General features: G+C 44.0%; 1 protein-coding gene across 2 annotated transcripts in view; it reads right to left on the bottom strand.

Moving 5' to 3' along the window:
- Nucleotides 1–16,621, bottom strand: part of FAM193A (family with sequence similarity 193 member A) — a 141,414-nt gene that overhangs the window by 60,738 nt on the left and 64,055 nt on the right. For both annotated transcript variants that reach the window (XM_069495399.1, XM_069495401.1), the window contains exons 6-10: nt 12,802–12,926; nt 8,678–8,825; nt 1,425–1,502; nt 754–866; nt 392–634 (exon numbers count right to left, since the gene is read on the bottom strand). In XM_069495399.1, the coding sequence (XP_069351500.1) occupies nt 392–634; nt 754–866; nt 1,425–1,502; nt 8,678–8,825; nt 12,802–12,926 (707 nt within the window). The remainder of the gene's footprint in view (nt 1–391; nt 635–753; nt 867–1,424; nt 1,503–8,677; nt 8,826–12,801; nt 12,927–16,621) is intronic.

Here is a 16,621-nt window from a genome sequence, read left to right as displayed (position 1 = left end):
CTGAACAGCTGGGACTACAGGTGCATGCCACTATGCCTGGCTAATTTTTCACTGAGATGGGGGTCTCACTATGTTGCCCAGGCTGGTCTCGAACCCCTGGCCTCAAGCGATCCTCTCACCTCAGCCTCCCAAAGTGCTGGGATTATAGGTGTGAACCACTGTGCCCAGCCAGGCATTTAATAATTTACCATATTTTTTTTCAGGTAATGAAATAGTGTTAAAGTTTGGGTTTACTGATTTCATGTTTTAAAAGTTACTTAAAAATATTAAAGGTCCTTTTTCACAAAAAAAGCACAATGCTGATGTTTATAAATTCTGTAGATATTACCGTCTATGTCTCATTATTGCGTTACTTAAATCTCTGAAACTTTATTACAAAGTCACAACTCACAAAGCTGGTGCAGAGCCACTGTCTGTGCGGATAAGCCTGGGGTGTTGTTGAACCGTGATGGGTGAGCTGGAGCCTGACCCTGAGCTTGCTGACGACACGCTCGGCGGGCGCATCTCGGGGAGGTAGTCAGGAGCAGAGTCCACCTGGAGTGGGAGCTGGTGAATGTGGACGTCATCAGTGACAGGTGGATCCATGATACCGCAAGTGAGGATGTGTGAGAGGCTGCAGTCATCACAAGCACACCTGATCAGGAATTAAGGATAGTTACCAAGACAGCCAACAGACCAGGTCAGTTTTGGACTTCTACTTGGTTCAGCAAAGGTCTCACAGGCCTATGGCACCCACACGACACCCAGGCTCACCTTCTCCTGTAGTTGCAGTTGGGGCAGTCAGGCATGCTCAGCCGGGACGACAACATGTGCCTCATGGTGTCCGTAAAGTTGTTCTCACCAGTCACTGCTTTTTTATTAGTTAACTACAGGAAATTATAAAACAATGGTTTAATTTTGCAAGATACTTCCTCATTGCGTGGTTCCTATTTTTTAGTAATTATAGTAATACGTATTAGGCTCACTGAGAAACCAGTGGGCACAGCTTCCTCAAGTGGGACAGGACCTGGAATCAGGGACAGCAGACCTGGAATCTGCAGCAGCCAGGGGATGAGCCATGCAAGGGCTCAGGTACCAGAAGCCCCCAAATGCTCGTCTTTGGCAAACACAGTGTAATGCACCTTCCCAGCAGACACCTGGAAGGCAGGGCTGCTGCAGACACCCAGGCTTCACCCTCTGCCATGTGCTCGGTACTTGCTAAGCACCAGGAACGGAGCTGTGGGAATAGAGGCTAGCACATGCGGGAGAAAGGATGAATCTGGGAGCTATCAGGGAAATGGTACCTAAACTTCCAGCCAACTAGGTGAGCATTTGAATTCCAAAGGAGAGGGAACTCCGGACCAGCTTTGGCAATGGGACAGGTGGTAGCTCTGTAACAAAGGATTTCTCTTTCCTTTAATTGCCCCCTTTAATGACATGCTTACCTGCTCTTCGATGAATCTTCTTTGTTTAAAAAGTTCCCAGTCTTCTGTTAACATGCGCTGTTTGGTTTTCATTGTCATCTAGTAAGGAGATACAAAAAAAAACAAAACAAAAAACCCATCAAGAATGAGAAAGGATACATACATACAAAAGAGATTCTTTTCAACCACAAGAAAAAAATCTCTGTATGGATTTATACTTTTTAAAACCTAAAGAAGAACTGCAAACAAGTGGCAGCCCATGAGCTATTTTGTTGGACCTGCTCAATGCTTTTTAAAAGTTGAATTGATATTTAGAAATTTTTGAGATTTCACATAACAATCTGGATTTCTGGCTTCTCTTGACAACTTAGTAGTTCTGGTGGACCTGTGAGGAGACAGATAGAACCAAGTAGGGCATGTGAGCGCGTGGCCCTTCACCACCCCAACCACCACCCCACTCCACCAGGGCCTCCCTAACACTGAGAGCAGGGGGAGCTCCTTTGGAATGTGGAGGAAGTACTCTCTCTCCCTGAACAGAGGCGTGTCTAAGTGAGAGTGAGTGACAGCCCATGAGCACCATGGGAATTCCTGGAGCCGCCAAGTTTCCCATGAGCTTATGACACTGTATGTAAATGATGTGGGTAACTTCCTAAGCAAAAATCAATTTATAAAAGTGACTCAAAAAGTAGAAGAAAACCTGAAACAGACTAATAAATGTAACATGAACTGAAAAGGTAGTAGAAGATCTATACTCTGTTCTTCCTCTCTGTAAAAATCAATCAGGTCCCAAAGTTTTATGGTAGGTTCTAGCAAATCCTTCATGGAACAGAAAATTTATATTATTCCTTGCCTGGTACAGTGGCTCACACAGTAATCTCAGCAGTTTGGGAGCCTAAGACAGAAGGATTGCTTAGGTCCAGGAGTTTTGAGACCAGTCTGGGCAATACAGTGAGATCCTGCCTCATTAAAAAAACAAAACAGTTAGCCAGGGTGGTAGTGCACACCTGTAGTCTCAGCTACTCAGGAGGCTGAGGCGGGAGGACAATTTGAGCCCAGGAGTTCAAGGTTGCAGTGAGCTATCTTCACACCACTGCACTCCAGGCTGGGCGATGGAGTTAAGACCTTGTTTCTAAAAAACTTTTAAAAATAAAATCAATTTAAAAAATCCAATTCTTCCTGATAAATGAAAAAACATAGAAAGTTTCTCAATTCATTCTATGAAGCTAGCATAACCTTTACACAAAACAGACAAGATCTCGAAGACCAAAACTCAGTCATACCTCATAATATAAATATAGAAGTCCTAAATAAAATATCAGCTAATTAAATCGAGTAATGGGGATTAGAGATTACGATCTAGCAGGGTTCAATCCAAGGAACATAAGAAGGTAAGAATGTCTCAAGATTAGGAAACCTAATCTCTCAATTCATATAGAAATAGATAAAAACCATACAAACAAATTTGACATCCACTGCTGTTGTTTAAAAAAATTATAACCTAAATGAACTAGAGATAAAAGTAATTTGTTAAAAAGTATCAGAAGTCTGTATGACAAGCATCAAAGTTCATGGTGGAACATCCAAAACATCCCCTTTAAGCTGGGAACAGAGAAGGTATCATTACCAGCGCTCTTATTCACATTGGTCTGAAGGTTCTAGTGGAAGCCAAAAAAAAGTTCAAATGCCGGAAAGGATGAGACAAAACTATCATCTTTTATAGATGATACCATGATCTAGAAATCTCAAGACAATCAACTCACAAACTATTAGGGTTAACAAGGGAGGTTGGTGAGATGACTGGGCATAGGGTAATGTTGCTTTCCTACTTCCCAGTATGAACTCTTTAGAAAATTTATTCCCCGATTAAACATGCCTCTAAAACTGTAAAATACTGAGGCATAAAATGGGTAAGAAATCTACAAACTATAAAACCATATGCAAGGTTCAAAAAACAACCTAAGAAAAGAGCCACATACCATATTCTTAATAGGAAGACTCAATATTGGTACCAGTTCTCCCTTATCACTGCAGTATATGTCTGCAGTTTTGGGGAAAATATTTTTAAGTAGCTATTACTATTGCACATTTAATAAAACAATTTTAAATGAGCTAAAAATCAGGAAAGGTAGTTGCATTTTTTTTATCTTGGTACAGAGGCTCAAAAGAGTTGTTTGATAAATAATAACATCAATAAAAACCTCTTCTTTGACCCTCTCCTCACATCCTCTGGGTAAATCATTTTTTTGGAACAAATTTGGGTACCTCCAGGCTTGTGTGTTATATCAAACAACAAAGAAAGGATGAATTTTTAAAAATAAACAAAAAATAACTGATTTCAAAGCTGTCAGTTCTTTCTTCACATCCATATTTATGAATAGAGAATCAATTATTTGACAAGTGTTCAACATTTGGAAACCTTTGAATTAGTATAAAATTTCTAAAATGCTACTTGATTAGAAGCAACTGATCTCCATTCAAAGGGTTTCACATTAAATGGCACATCAAAATGGTTCCAGAGGAGATTGGGGTGATGTGGCCATAGCCAAGGAAGGCCAAGAGCCACCCGAAGCTGGGAGAGACAGGCAGAGTCCTCCCTCAGAGCCTTCAGGGAGCATTGTCCTGCCCATACCTTGATTCTGGACTTTTGGCCTCCAGAACTGTGAGAGAGTAAATTTCTGTTGTTTCAAACTACATCCACACGCACACATGCACGCACACACGCTTCCACAATGACTTTTACTCTCTGGATGCCACCGAAGTGGCTCAATTTCCCAAATCTGTATTAATGACATCTTGGTTTCTCATGGTTTCTTGATAGGAGAGTGAAAATAAGAATGGATCTTCTAGTTGTTTTAGTGAAGAGACTTTTTTTCTTTGTAAAAACAACATAACATGCAATTTTATTTTTTACTTTTATTATTATTTTTTTAAATAGAGATGGAGTCTCACTGTTCTCAGGCTGGTGTCAAACCCCTGAGCTGCAGCTATCCTCCCACTTTGGCCTCCCAGAAAGCTAGGATTACAGGTGTGAGCCACCACGCCAGGCTGTGACATACAATTTTAAAGAAATTCTTATTTTAGCTTTACTTTTTAAGTGAGACTGTATTTTCTCCCTCGAGAAAACAACGCATATTGTTATTTTTATACATATCCCATTTTCATCAGAACAGTAGTGATAATACTATATATTATATTCCTAAATGAATATTTAAATTCAGGCAACAGAGACATAAGAAATTACTATTCCCAAAGGATTCTTTAGTCTTAGCAAAGCAATCTCTCCTTTTCCTAAGAGCATTTCCTGGGCATTTTTGTGTTTAGTCATGGTTCAACTGGAGAAATAAAGAATGAAACTAGAATTTTGTCCAAAATATCCACAACATGTATAAAAAAGGATAATACCACAGGCTCCCCAGAAGCAGGATGTGGGTACTTCTGACCTGAACCCCAACGGGCATGCCTGGCTATGGCGCTGGGGGGCCTCCTGTCATCTCTAGACCCGGTGACACCATCATTTCCCCAGAACTCCAGGGATCAGCAATGTGGCTTGTCCACACGTGCTTGGCACCGTGCTCAGTAAAGGTTCATCTGCCTTCTCTTTTCTTCACCTATCACTCTGATTATACCATTTTCCTGAGATCACTGAAATGTCAGAAGTGATTCACAATCTCAGAAGCTTACATTAATGCAACACAATGGAAAAGTCAGGGGTAAGTCAGGATGCCCATTTCTAGTGAGTAGCATTGATCCCTTCAGAAGAAAGTACCAAAGTCAGGAAGAGGGAGGTGAAGTCCCTTTCAGAGAAGCTTCCAGACCCCAAGCTCTCTGTAACAGGCAGCCTCCTCTGTTCAACACCAGGAACAGAACTGCTTACACACTCGGGCACCCATGTGTGGCACTCCAGGGTGGTTTGCACACAGGCTCACAGCTGCCATCTCCCTAGCACGGTGCTCTGCAAACCCCTGAAGACTCAATGCTGGGCAGAAGCTACCAGCCCCACTGTCAAGGACAGATGTGTCCTTGGAATGAAATCTGAGATGCGGGGAACCTCATGGTCATTAGTCAAACCACATGTCAAACTCCTCTGCCAACTCTCCCCTGTAATTCCCTGTCACAGGGAACTGGTCTCCAAACGGCACAGCCCATCCACCCTCAGAACGGCTCTCACAGGCTTTCTTGATAGTGCACAGAGCTGAAATGCCTTCTTACGCCTCCCACATGGGGTCCAGACTCCACTCCCCAGGGGCTGGGTGGCTGGGACAAGCTGAACATCTCCTTTGCAGGCTGCTCAGACAAGCCGCCCCAATTCTCTTTTGTTCCCCTGTCTGGTAGGAGCCTGGCAGAGCTGCTCTGATGACAGACAGCTTCGCCACCACTGTCCTGATTCTAGGGCCTTCCACATGCTCTGTCCCTTGGCTTCAGCCTGTCATGCCCGCCCAGGCTCTGAGTCTACCCTCCAGGGGATTCACCAAAGCTCAGCTTCTCTATTTGCACATTCATTACTGCTACAGATACTAACAGGACTGTGGAGAGCACAAGACATGCTTTGGGCCACAGCAACCACCACTTGCTGCCACCTGGATGTGTTGTTGGCTCCACGTTCACTCTGAAGATTCTCAGGGCACTGCACGTGGCTTGCTGGAGTCTGCAGTGGTCCTATCAACAGTGTCTCCCTCCTCTCCTATTAGTAACCATGTTGGAGATGAGCTGAGGGTGATGTAGGTGGCCCTTGGTGAAGACAGGTGGAGTCCTACGTGGACTTATCATCAGTTCACTGGGGGTTTCCCATGACCTAATACAACACGATTTTCCTGCAGCAGCAGCTGGCGGGACAGACTCTGCAGGTATCATTATATCGAGTACAGAGATGCTCACAGGTTCAGGACCGTGTCACACACATCTCACAAGCAGGCTCTTTGGCAGTCTCGAAATTCCTGCCCTTGCACTGGTCCATCCCCGGGCTCAGCAGCCTGGTGCTCTTGTCTCTGCTCTCAGCCAGGGCAGCTCTTGCTGCTCACACCACACCCTCCTGCAAGGCCAGAGCACCTCACCAGCTTCCTTCCACCACTTGCCTGAGCCCCTGTGACAAGTCAGCCAGGTAGAGAAGTTGACAGCTAGTCTTCAATTTGTTGTTCTTGAGCCCTTCCATGTACAGAGCATGGATGGCTGAGGTCTCGCCACTCCTCCATCACCTTGGTCCTCTCAGTCAACACCAGTGGGGCCACCACAGGGTGTGCTCTGTAGGCTGCTCGCTAACCAGCACACCACAGGGCAACTTACTACACAAGGAACTGTTCACTGTCATTCTGCTTTTTAAAAACAATACACGAGAAATTTGGAATTACAGGATACAAAAGCTCATATAAAACTAAATGTCATCTAACGTGAATCTCATTTTGTAGGTCGGAGACTAATGCCCAGCGAGGGAAGAGGCTTGGGCAGGGCTTGTGGGGCAGATCCAGGACTGCAGCCTGGGTTGGACCGTGATGCAGGGCCCTCCATGAGACCCAAGTCAAGAACCTCCCCAGGGACCAGCAACTTCAACACACCACTCAGCCCTGTATCGCCACTGCCCCTGAAGCTACCCACTTCCCAGAACAAGCTGATCTCCACCACCTGCTTCCCACAGCGGGCTGATCCCCACCACCCAGCAGACTCCATGACCAGAACTGCAAATTCCTGAAAACAGGCTGGTGTATGTGCAGGCGGCAGAGGGAAGGGCAGCCTTCTGCCCCTCTCTGCTGTGTTGGCCCCACATGATTTGGATGTTGGCCACCCGGCCAGAGGTGCTACTGCAGCTGCAGGCTCTGCCCTAGGCCTCCTGCTCTCTGGACCAAGAGAAGCCTCCAGCAGAGCTTCATGGCCGCCTGACCCTGCTCCCACAGTGGCCTAAGCCAGGGAGTCACTGGCAGTGACAAATCACAGCTGGAGAATAAGCCTCTGGTTGCAAAAACAGACAAAAACATCAATTAGGGATACATCAACTTTGAAGAAAACACAACTGCTCTCCCCAGCCCATCAAGGGGCACAGGATGGCAGGAGAGTGTTGAAGAAGTCGAATGACCCTGAGGCCTGTGCCTCACCTTGACGCTCTATACACACAGTGGCCAAGGAAGAGGCCAAGAGCAGGGAGCTGGCAGAATCCTGCGCATGTCTCAGGGCCACCTGCCCTAAGACAAGCTCAACAGCACTGAATTCCACAACTGGCAACATTGGAACTTATTCCACTGAAGCCAAGGAAAGTTAAAGGCAGCACAACACAGAGAACATGGTAAGACAAATTCTACCCAATTCCCAACAAGAGACCATCTACAACTACAGTCCCTGTGGCCACACTAGAGAACGGCTGCAGGAAACACAGACTGAGACTGAAATCAGTGAACTGGTTCACAGAAGCAGCGAGCACACCCCACCCCACCCCACCCCACCCCACCTTCTCCCCATCTCTCCCAGCACTGACAAGGAGCACTGAGAAAGGCCACAGCAGCATCCACGTGGCACCAACCACGCCAGGGCAGACATGAAGCCAGCACACATCTTAAGCCAGAGCCCAGGTTCTGTTTTCCTACAAATAGTCTCAAAAATATATAACACAGAACTCTTGTAATCTCTCCTTTATTACTCCGCATACCACTGTTACCTTTAAAAGAAGGCCGCTCTAAATGGTATCCTTGCCTGACCCTACCAGAGGTGCTAGAAAAGCAGGCAGGCCAGCAGGCGGGCAGCAGGGGCACCGTCTCCAAGACCTGTTCTGAGAGGCTTTGGCTGCCCAACGCACCTTTCCTTTAGGCCCGTTTCCAAGAGGCACACCCTCTGGCCTGTTCCCTCCACCCTGTAAAGCCACCTGCCACCTTATGCACGTCTGCACTCCCTTTCTAGACAGTTTGGGACAGACGGAGAGTGGGCTCTGAACAGCAGAGTGCTCAGTAAATGGTTCCTGGAATTACAAGGTGCCCACATGGGGACACAGAGCCTAGATAGCAGCCTGTGCAAGTGATAGTGGGTGCACCCAGGCCAACGTGGACCTGACCACCTGCTGCCAACACACCCTAAGCACAGCTGAGCCAGAGCTTTCTGTGGTGCCAACATAGGTTTCCCATCCCCTCTGGAAAACCAGCAGCTGACACACGGAATCTACCCAAGTATGCCAGGGCCTCTGCCAGGAAACCCATGCTTGCACCTAAGGACACCACCAGCACCTTGGCAAACTGCCTTCAGTGGCAGGTCCCAAGGGTACGTGCATTGTGTGGGTGGCCTCCCAGCAGGGTGCTCACCTGCTCATCCACATAGGCATCGATCCTCTTCTGGCACTCCAGCCACTCCTCGGCGACTTTGTGTAGCTCTTCTTCAGAGCGCTGGTACCTCTGCAACAAGGTGCTGTAAGTGTCCTCATTGCAGGTGTCATGCGTGGTAGTTCCTAGCCTAGGAGAGAGAAGGCCTTGTAACAAAATACAGTGCCCAAAGGCTTTGAACCAGAAAAGTGCTTCCTGTTGCCATTGTCGTGTTTTTTCATCTCACGTCCCAATGTGAAAAGTGGGGACACTACTAGCTTGCAGCAGGTGCCGTGAGGGATTAACAGATCACATGTGCAAGGCACTCAGAACAGATTCTGGTGTAAAGGAGACACTCAAAGAAGTAACAGACACTAAGGGAAAAAAATCAGTGGTGAATAACATTGTTCTCTGCTAAAAAGACTATGGCCTAGTGATTCTGTTTACTAAATGTGGGGTTGGACACTATTTTACGCTGTTGAAATACACTGACCCAGAGGGGGGAAAAAAAACAACCAGAAATAACATTTATACCTGGTTTTCAAATAACGTAAACCAGAAAATTTGCTTTACCTGAAGAAATATAGTTTCATGTATTCTATATTACATTGTCTTTCCGTGGGTGAAAATGGGCAGGAAATGGCTGCCTCTCCTCCTGTCACCCATCTCTAGCCTCAAATGAATCCCACTTGTGAACATGTGTGGAAAGGGGAACTGGCAAATACACCCCTTGGTTCCTGAAGCTACCCACACACCATTCATCACGTCAGAGAAGCAGCAGACAGAAGCAAGGTGTAACTGAGCAGTGGTTTAGGGAAGTCCAGAGAAAGGGAAGAAACGACATTGATGCACATACTGATTAAGGCCATTGCAAACATCACAGTTGTTCTTCTAAGGCAGTTTCTGCCTCTTGGGAAACAAAACTCAAGACACAGATTCCAGGGATACTGTATGTCAGACTCTAGGCCCCGGAAAACAGCCTTGCATCTTGCCATGCCACAACCCATGACATGGCTTTTACTCCCGCTTCTGCTTCTGCCAGCCTTGCTCTTCACGTGACTGATTCCATTCTTCAAGCAAAACCCAATTGCTATGTCATTCCATCCTGCCCTTCCAGTACCACCTGGAAAGCAGGGATGTTAAGGGACACCAGTGCTACACTACATCATGTGTTCCTTATCCCATTCCTCCCAGAAGTAAGAACTTCTCTCTTCCAAGTTATAGAAGATAGATTATTTTGAGCCAAGGAAGAACAAAGCATGCCTTAGGGAGGAGGTACTAGAGCTATCTTTGGTAGTGTACCTGGAGTGCAATCTGCAGGCACAGGGCTTACATGCAAGCAAAGCCTTGCTGTAATCAGAGTTGAAGGAAATATCCACAGGTTGAATGAAATCAATTGGTCCAGTGAATAGGTTTTTATCTCAATATTCAGCTTCAAATACAAGACAGTGCCATGGAAATATACCCACTGTAATGTTACCAATAATGTGTATGTGATACATTATTATCATTGATAAAAAGAATGAAATAACAACAGTCTGAGTAAGTTTGTTTCTAAGCCTAATTAATATATATTTAAAATGAAGACCAATAGCTACTAACATCTGTGATGACAGGTAAGCACACATAAGCCTCCTGATATAAAAAAACCACAGAGACCTGAGCAGAATCTGCTGGAGCCTCCAGATCCCACCACCGATTCTCAGGCAGGACAGGACCTCGGACCTGCCAGACTACTCCATGACCATGCTCACATAGGATCCAGACCACACACCTCCAGGACAAAATTGCCCAGTTCTTTAACAGATAAAATGTAAGAGAAAAGGGGACGTGTGTGGAGGGCGAGCTGCTGATAAAGACTCTCAAAAGATTTAAAAAAAAAAAAAAAAAAAAAAAAAGGGGGGGGTGAATGGAGAGTTATTGCTTAATGGTTACAGAGTTTCTATTTGGGGTGATGAAAAAATTTTGGAAATACATAGTGGTAATGGTTGTAAACACCGTGAATGTGGACCAGGCATGGTGGCTCACACCTGTAATCCCAGCACTTTGGGAGGCTGAGGTGAGAGAATCGCTTGAAGCCAGGAGTTCGAGACCAGCCTGAGCAACATAGTAAGACCCCATCTCTACAAAAAATAGAAAAATTAGCTGGGCATGGTGCTGTGCACCTGTAGTCCCAGCTATTCAGGAGGCTGACGCAGAAGGATTGCTTGAGCCCAGGTGTTTGAGGTTGCAGTGAGCTCTGATGATGCCACTGCACTCTAGAGTGGATAACAGAGTGAGACTCTGTCTCCAAAAAAAGGTTAAATGAATACCAGAGACAAAGTGTTAATACTAAAATTCTTGGGTCCGAAGAGTGAGGAGTGAGTGAGTATGCTGTGGAACACAAAGGGACTGCGTTTTCTGCTGTCTCCAGTGCCGTTTGGGGAACGTGCCACTTGCCCTCTCCCCTGCTCCGTCCCTGTCTGCATTTATCCCTCTCCTTCAAATGACCCTGAGACTTGAAAGTGTTACTGCAGCTTGAACCTCAGAATTAACAGTAGAGACTCTGAGACACTGCTGATTTTTGGAATCTGACCATTGTATCCAATAAACAAATAAAAAATACAGCACTAAGGCACAGGAAAAAATGGAATTTGATAAGGTTTCTGTCACCCACCCATAATTTGACAGGCCTACCAAACTAACTGGCTCACCAATAAAAGAAAAACAAGGACAGACAGACTGGATTCTTGCTTTAAGAATCCCTTTCTCAAGGTACATGTCTTCTTATAAAACGTGCTTTTGGTGGATTTGAACGTCATAACTACAGACAAAAAACATGCTCTGCATTTCAAACTCATGACTCTGAAAGCTCTTATTTGACTCTTTTTCTTCTATGAGGTTTGTTGTTAGTACATTCAAATCTTGCTGCACCCACAGTGAAATGTAAAGGATGTTTTAAAACGGTGGACTGAAAAGGGAAAGAATGGCTGGGAAGCGGCCTGTGGCAGAGGGAGCGCAGGAAGGATCAGGCGCCAACTGTGAGCCTGAGCCAGCCCACCCCAGTGAGCAGGCCATGCTCCTGTAGCACCTTGTTCTGATCTCTTTATCCTCAACTCCCTTTTACCTAACCACTTTTGAGGTTATTCTTTCCTTAGAGGAGAGGTTGTAAAATGGGGGTTGTCAGGACCCCTCAAATAGAATTTGAGAATATAGGAAACAAAGACTGGGTCAATACATGGATGTCACGAGAAAAAAAAAAAAAAAAAAGCAGCGGCTGGTGTATAAGTTGACTAGAACAATAATTTATTTACTTAAAAATAGTTCCCCTTCTTGGTGAATCTATTCTAGCTATATTTTAATATGGTCAAGTAAAGATGTTGCTATGATGTGTCTATAATATGGGCATGTGCTCACATGTGGTAAACAGACAAGAACAAAATCACCTACCCGCAGACTTGGGCACCCGGTGCAGGCAACACCACTCTGCTGAGGGACACCAGATCGGGAGGAATCGCCTCCTAACTGAACACAGTGACCGCGGGGCAAACACACATGCACAGCCCACATCTCTCTTTCACCCCAAGCAAATGCCCATGAGAGAGCACTGCACTTTGTACACCTATCTTGGTAAAAGTATAGAATCCAGCCTCCCAAACATGAAGAAGCCACATGGATATTCTACACCAAGAAGATGAACAAAGATGGAGAGCCTAGGGTATCAACGAGATGTTTGAGAGAGATGCCAACATGTCTCTAGGAACCCCTGGGGATCCTCAGAGACCTGGGCCCTCCTCCCTCCTCCCCTGCATGCCCAACAGCCACAGCACGAACCACACCACAGCTACCTGGCTGAGCACAAGTCCTGTCAAGATAATGCTATATCTACTGCAGGCTTTTCTATATTTATGAGCAATTTGTGGTGTTAAACCTTAGTGGCACTTATGTTGGTTCGTTATTTAAAAGTTTAATTGTATTACTCCTCAGGTTTTGAGCTTTTTGCCCAAACTGTCTTTTTTTCTAGGACCTGTTATTTTTCCTTTAAGAACTTCCACACTCAGTGGTGTTCAGGTGCACACACACCACATCGCAGGAGAAAAGACTGTGCTGTCACACCACAGAGACAAACACAGGGTTAGACCAAGTACCTGATCTGAGATACCAGTGCTGGCAAGTTGCTCTGGAGAAGTGGCTCCGAAAAGACCAGATTTTCAAACAGGTGTTTATTATGCAATTCCCAAGTCACCTGGAACTTTTTCAAGTGTTCATTTTCCTAGTTTAAAAAAAGAGAGAGAGAGAAAATTAGAAGACATAGTGAATTGATGAAGACTTGGAAACTCCCAAAGGGATTCCCTCTCCCAGTGCCCACATCCCTCCACGTGGGCCCAGAACATTCTACTTATGAAGAGTCGTTGTTCCCTGTAGGTCTCTAAGCACACACCAAATCAGATCTCTGACTACAATGACACGGGTCTCCACCTAGCCTCCCTTCTAAACAACCCACACACAAAAGAAAAGGGTGGCTGCGGTACACACAGATTAAGAGGGGACAGAGGAAGAAAAAACAATTGCACATATTTGATGGTTATTTTTTACAATAAGGCTTTCAAAATGTGATGTGAGCCCTACATTCCAAACATTTTAAATACATACAAATCCTTTGATGGCAAAGGACAATAATTTTCTTGCCTATCTTGAGAAGTATCCCATTCTGATAGATACATATAGTGGTGATACCCTGTCAAAGGTAAGGCCTTTTGTTTTCCTAATAAATATAGGCAAACTCATCGATTACTTTAGATGACATCCTAAAAACATTTTGGGAGTGTCTTAGTCATCACAGAGAGTGATGTCATCAGAGATGTATCACTACCCCCCAACACAAGATCACTAGGGTTGGTGGCATTACTACCTTTCCTGAATGTAATTTTCACAATATGTCTTGCCACAAACATGCACTATGAATCTATGCTTCCCTCTATAAGATACATGGACACTGTTTGTGTTCAGATCATGTTCCATTTGAGAGTACATGTCCCTTAACTGACAATTCTGGAAACTACTTATCATTATATATCAATACTCCATGTCTCCTCCGAACTGAGTTACTCACAGTGACTGGATTTAGTGGTCTGCTCATATTTACTATATAGCCAAACTGAGTTGATGGAGATGTTAGCAGATGAACTACACATAAAGATTTCATTATTTTGGTACCTGATAACCCCAGTTGGTAGAAGGGGCTGAGAAAACAAATTATAATGATCAACTTCAGCTCTTGAAAATAAACATTTATAGGATAATGCAGACAGCAGACAGGCCGCGCCCTCAGCCAACTGAGGGAGGGTCCAAGGAATGCTTCCCAGGAGAGCCAAGGTCTTGCCTGGTGCCCCCCACAAACCTTTGGAACCTTTGGTCCCCCACCTGCTAGCCTGTGAGCAACCCTGATAACCAAGGCTCCATACCTGCAGGGGTGGAATTACAGCTCTGGCTTTCTGGGCTCACATTAACTAATGCTAACTGAATGAAGACTGATTTATGAAAACGTCCGGCATTTTTTATAAAATCTGAAATTATACTTCTAGGTAGGGCATGCAAGATAAACAGATTCCAAACTCACTTTACAACCTGAAATCAACTTGGAGTTTACTTAATTAACAACATATGCTAACACCTGTGTGCTTACTACAGCCATACACTGTTCTTAGCACTGAACTCATTAATGTCTCCAGTTCCCTTGACCTTGGTGCTGCCCTGCCTGTGTCCTCATTTACAGGCACAGAAACGCACAGAGGAGCTTGCATAACTGGACTAGAGAGAGCATGCAGGAGGTGAGGTCTGTGAGAGATGCCTGTCACAGTTCCTATTAGAGGGGAGGCCTATGGGAGGACTGCTCAGCTGGAGGCAGAAAGGAAAGAGATGTCAGTGTGGCTTTGCCATACAAATTGTTCTCACATCCCACTTTCTGCTGCAAAAAGCTTAGGAGGGGATTGAAAGAAGAAAGAAAAGGTGTTTAGAATAAAGTTCTACAATAGACAGTGAGAAGTAACAGGATTTTCGAGATCGTTCTGTCTTTGTGGATGGAAATTCAGGTTTCAGTATCACAGCCTGATGAGGCATTTCTCAGATAACTGTAAGCATAACTTAAGTCCAGTCCCAATTTTATTTTAACATTTTAAATAAGAAGAGAAAACTGTAACCCATTATCCTAATTGGTCCCCCAAGCAGTGTGGAATAAACCTCACAAGTGCATTTTCCAGGGAAGTCACATTTTTTAGAACACCTTTCTATGTCCAAGTTGTACTCAGTGGATTCAGCAGAAACACTAAAACAGTGGTGGCTGTTCAGAGGAGATAATGAAATCAGCACAGAGTCAGGTGGCAGGGTTTGCACAGCATGTTAACCTGTTGCTTCAAAGAAAACAAATGACACTGTTTGTGGCTAATTATGAAATCTGAGCTTTCAAGCAAAAATCAGAACTTTGGAAAACTTGCATCTGCCACCATGAGCTTGAAAGCTTCTCCATGTTTAAAGACCTTTCTGATGAGATCAGTGGTAATATTAATAAATGCTATTTTTATATGCAATAAAATGCTGTCAACATTAGGAAGATCTGCATAAGTGAAAAACCATTTGCCAAATTACTTACATATGATGTAAGAATACCATGCATGAATAAAAATGATTCAAAGTGTGATCTAGACCAATGAATTTTAATGAAACAGAGTTCAGTGATTTGGGTTCAGATTCCATGTTACAACCAACCATTAAGGAACTCTGAAGTTCTGGTGGATCCTTAAAGAAGACTATCCATGATGATCTGAAAGGCTATTAAAATATCTCTTCTCTTCCAACTATGTATCTGTGTAAGGCTGAATTTTCTTCGATAACTTCAAGCAAAACAACCTAAGACAACAGACTGAACACAGAAGCTGACTAAGAATCCAACTGCCAGACATTATAGGGATTTGTAAAAATGTACACGATGCCACGCTTCTCACTAAATACGTTTTGTTTTGAAAAAGCTATTTTTTACCTAAAAATAAACTTATTTATGTTATCCAATATATGCTAAAATGACATTTGTGCTATCTAATGACTTTATAGTTTTTAAATGATAAACATATAAAAATTTCTCAGTTTTGGCCGGGCACAGTGGCTCACACCTATAATCCTAGCACTCTGGGAGGCCCAGGCGGGAGGATCGTTTGAGCTCAGGAGTTCAAGATCAGCCTGAGCAAGAGCGAGACCCCATCTCTGCAAAAAAAAAAAAAAAAAAAAAAAAAGAAAGAAAGAAAGAAAGAAAGAAATAGATAAATAAATAAATAAATTAGCTGGACATCTAAAAATATATATAGAAAAAATTACCCAGGCATGGTGGTATATGCCTGTAGTCTCAGCTACTTGGGAGGCTGAGGGAGGAGGATTGCTTGAGTCCAGGAGTTTGACGTTGCTGTGAGCTACGCTGATGCCACGGCACTGTAGCCCAGGCAACAGAGTTAAGACTCTGTCTCCCAAAAAAAAAAAAAAAAAAAAAAAATTTCTCAGTTTGAATTTTAATACAGTAAATACTGATATAATCCATATAAACAAAAGTTCTTTGGGGTCCTCAATTTTTAAGTATAAAGGGACCTGAGTCCAAAAATTTTGAGAGCTACTGCTCTGAGACATTCAAGTTTATCTTAATCTATCTCTGTAAATTCTATACACTGCATAGATCATTGGGTGGCAGTATAATGTCTTAAATTTGTGAGGCTTACTGGGTCCTGATTTGAACCCCCAACCATAAAGAGATTTTTTAGATAACTGGAGAATTTTCATATGGGCTAGTATTAGTCAATAATAACTTACTGCCAGTTTTCATGGGTGTGACAATGGCACTGTGGCTACTTAAGATAATGTATGTCTATTTTTAGAGATGCATATTTGGAATATTCTAAGACAAAAAGGCCTATCTGGAACCTGCAC

The sequence above is a fragment of the Eulemur rufifrons genome, chromosome 20, assembly GCF_041146395.1.
Source record: "Eulemur rufifrons isolate Redbay chromosome 20, OSU_ERuf_1, whole genome shotgun sequence".
Taxonomy (NCBI): Eukaryota; Metazoa; Chordata; class Mammalia; order Primates; family Lemuridae; genus Eulemur; species Eulemur rufifrons.
Note: the sequence above shows the minus strand (reverse complement) of the source record. Positions and strands in the feature narration are given on the sequence as shown.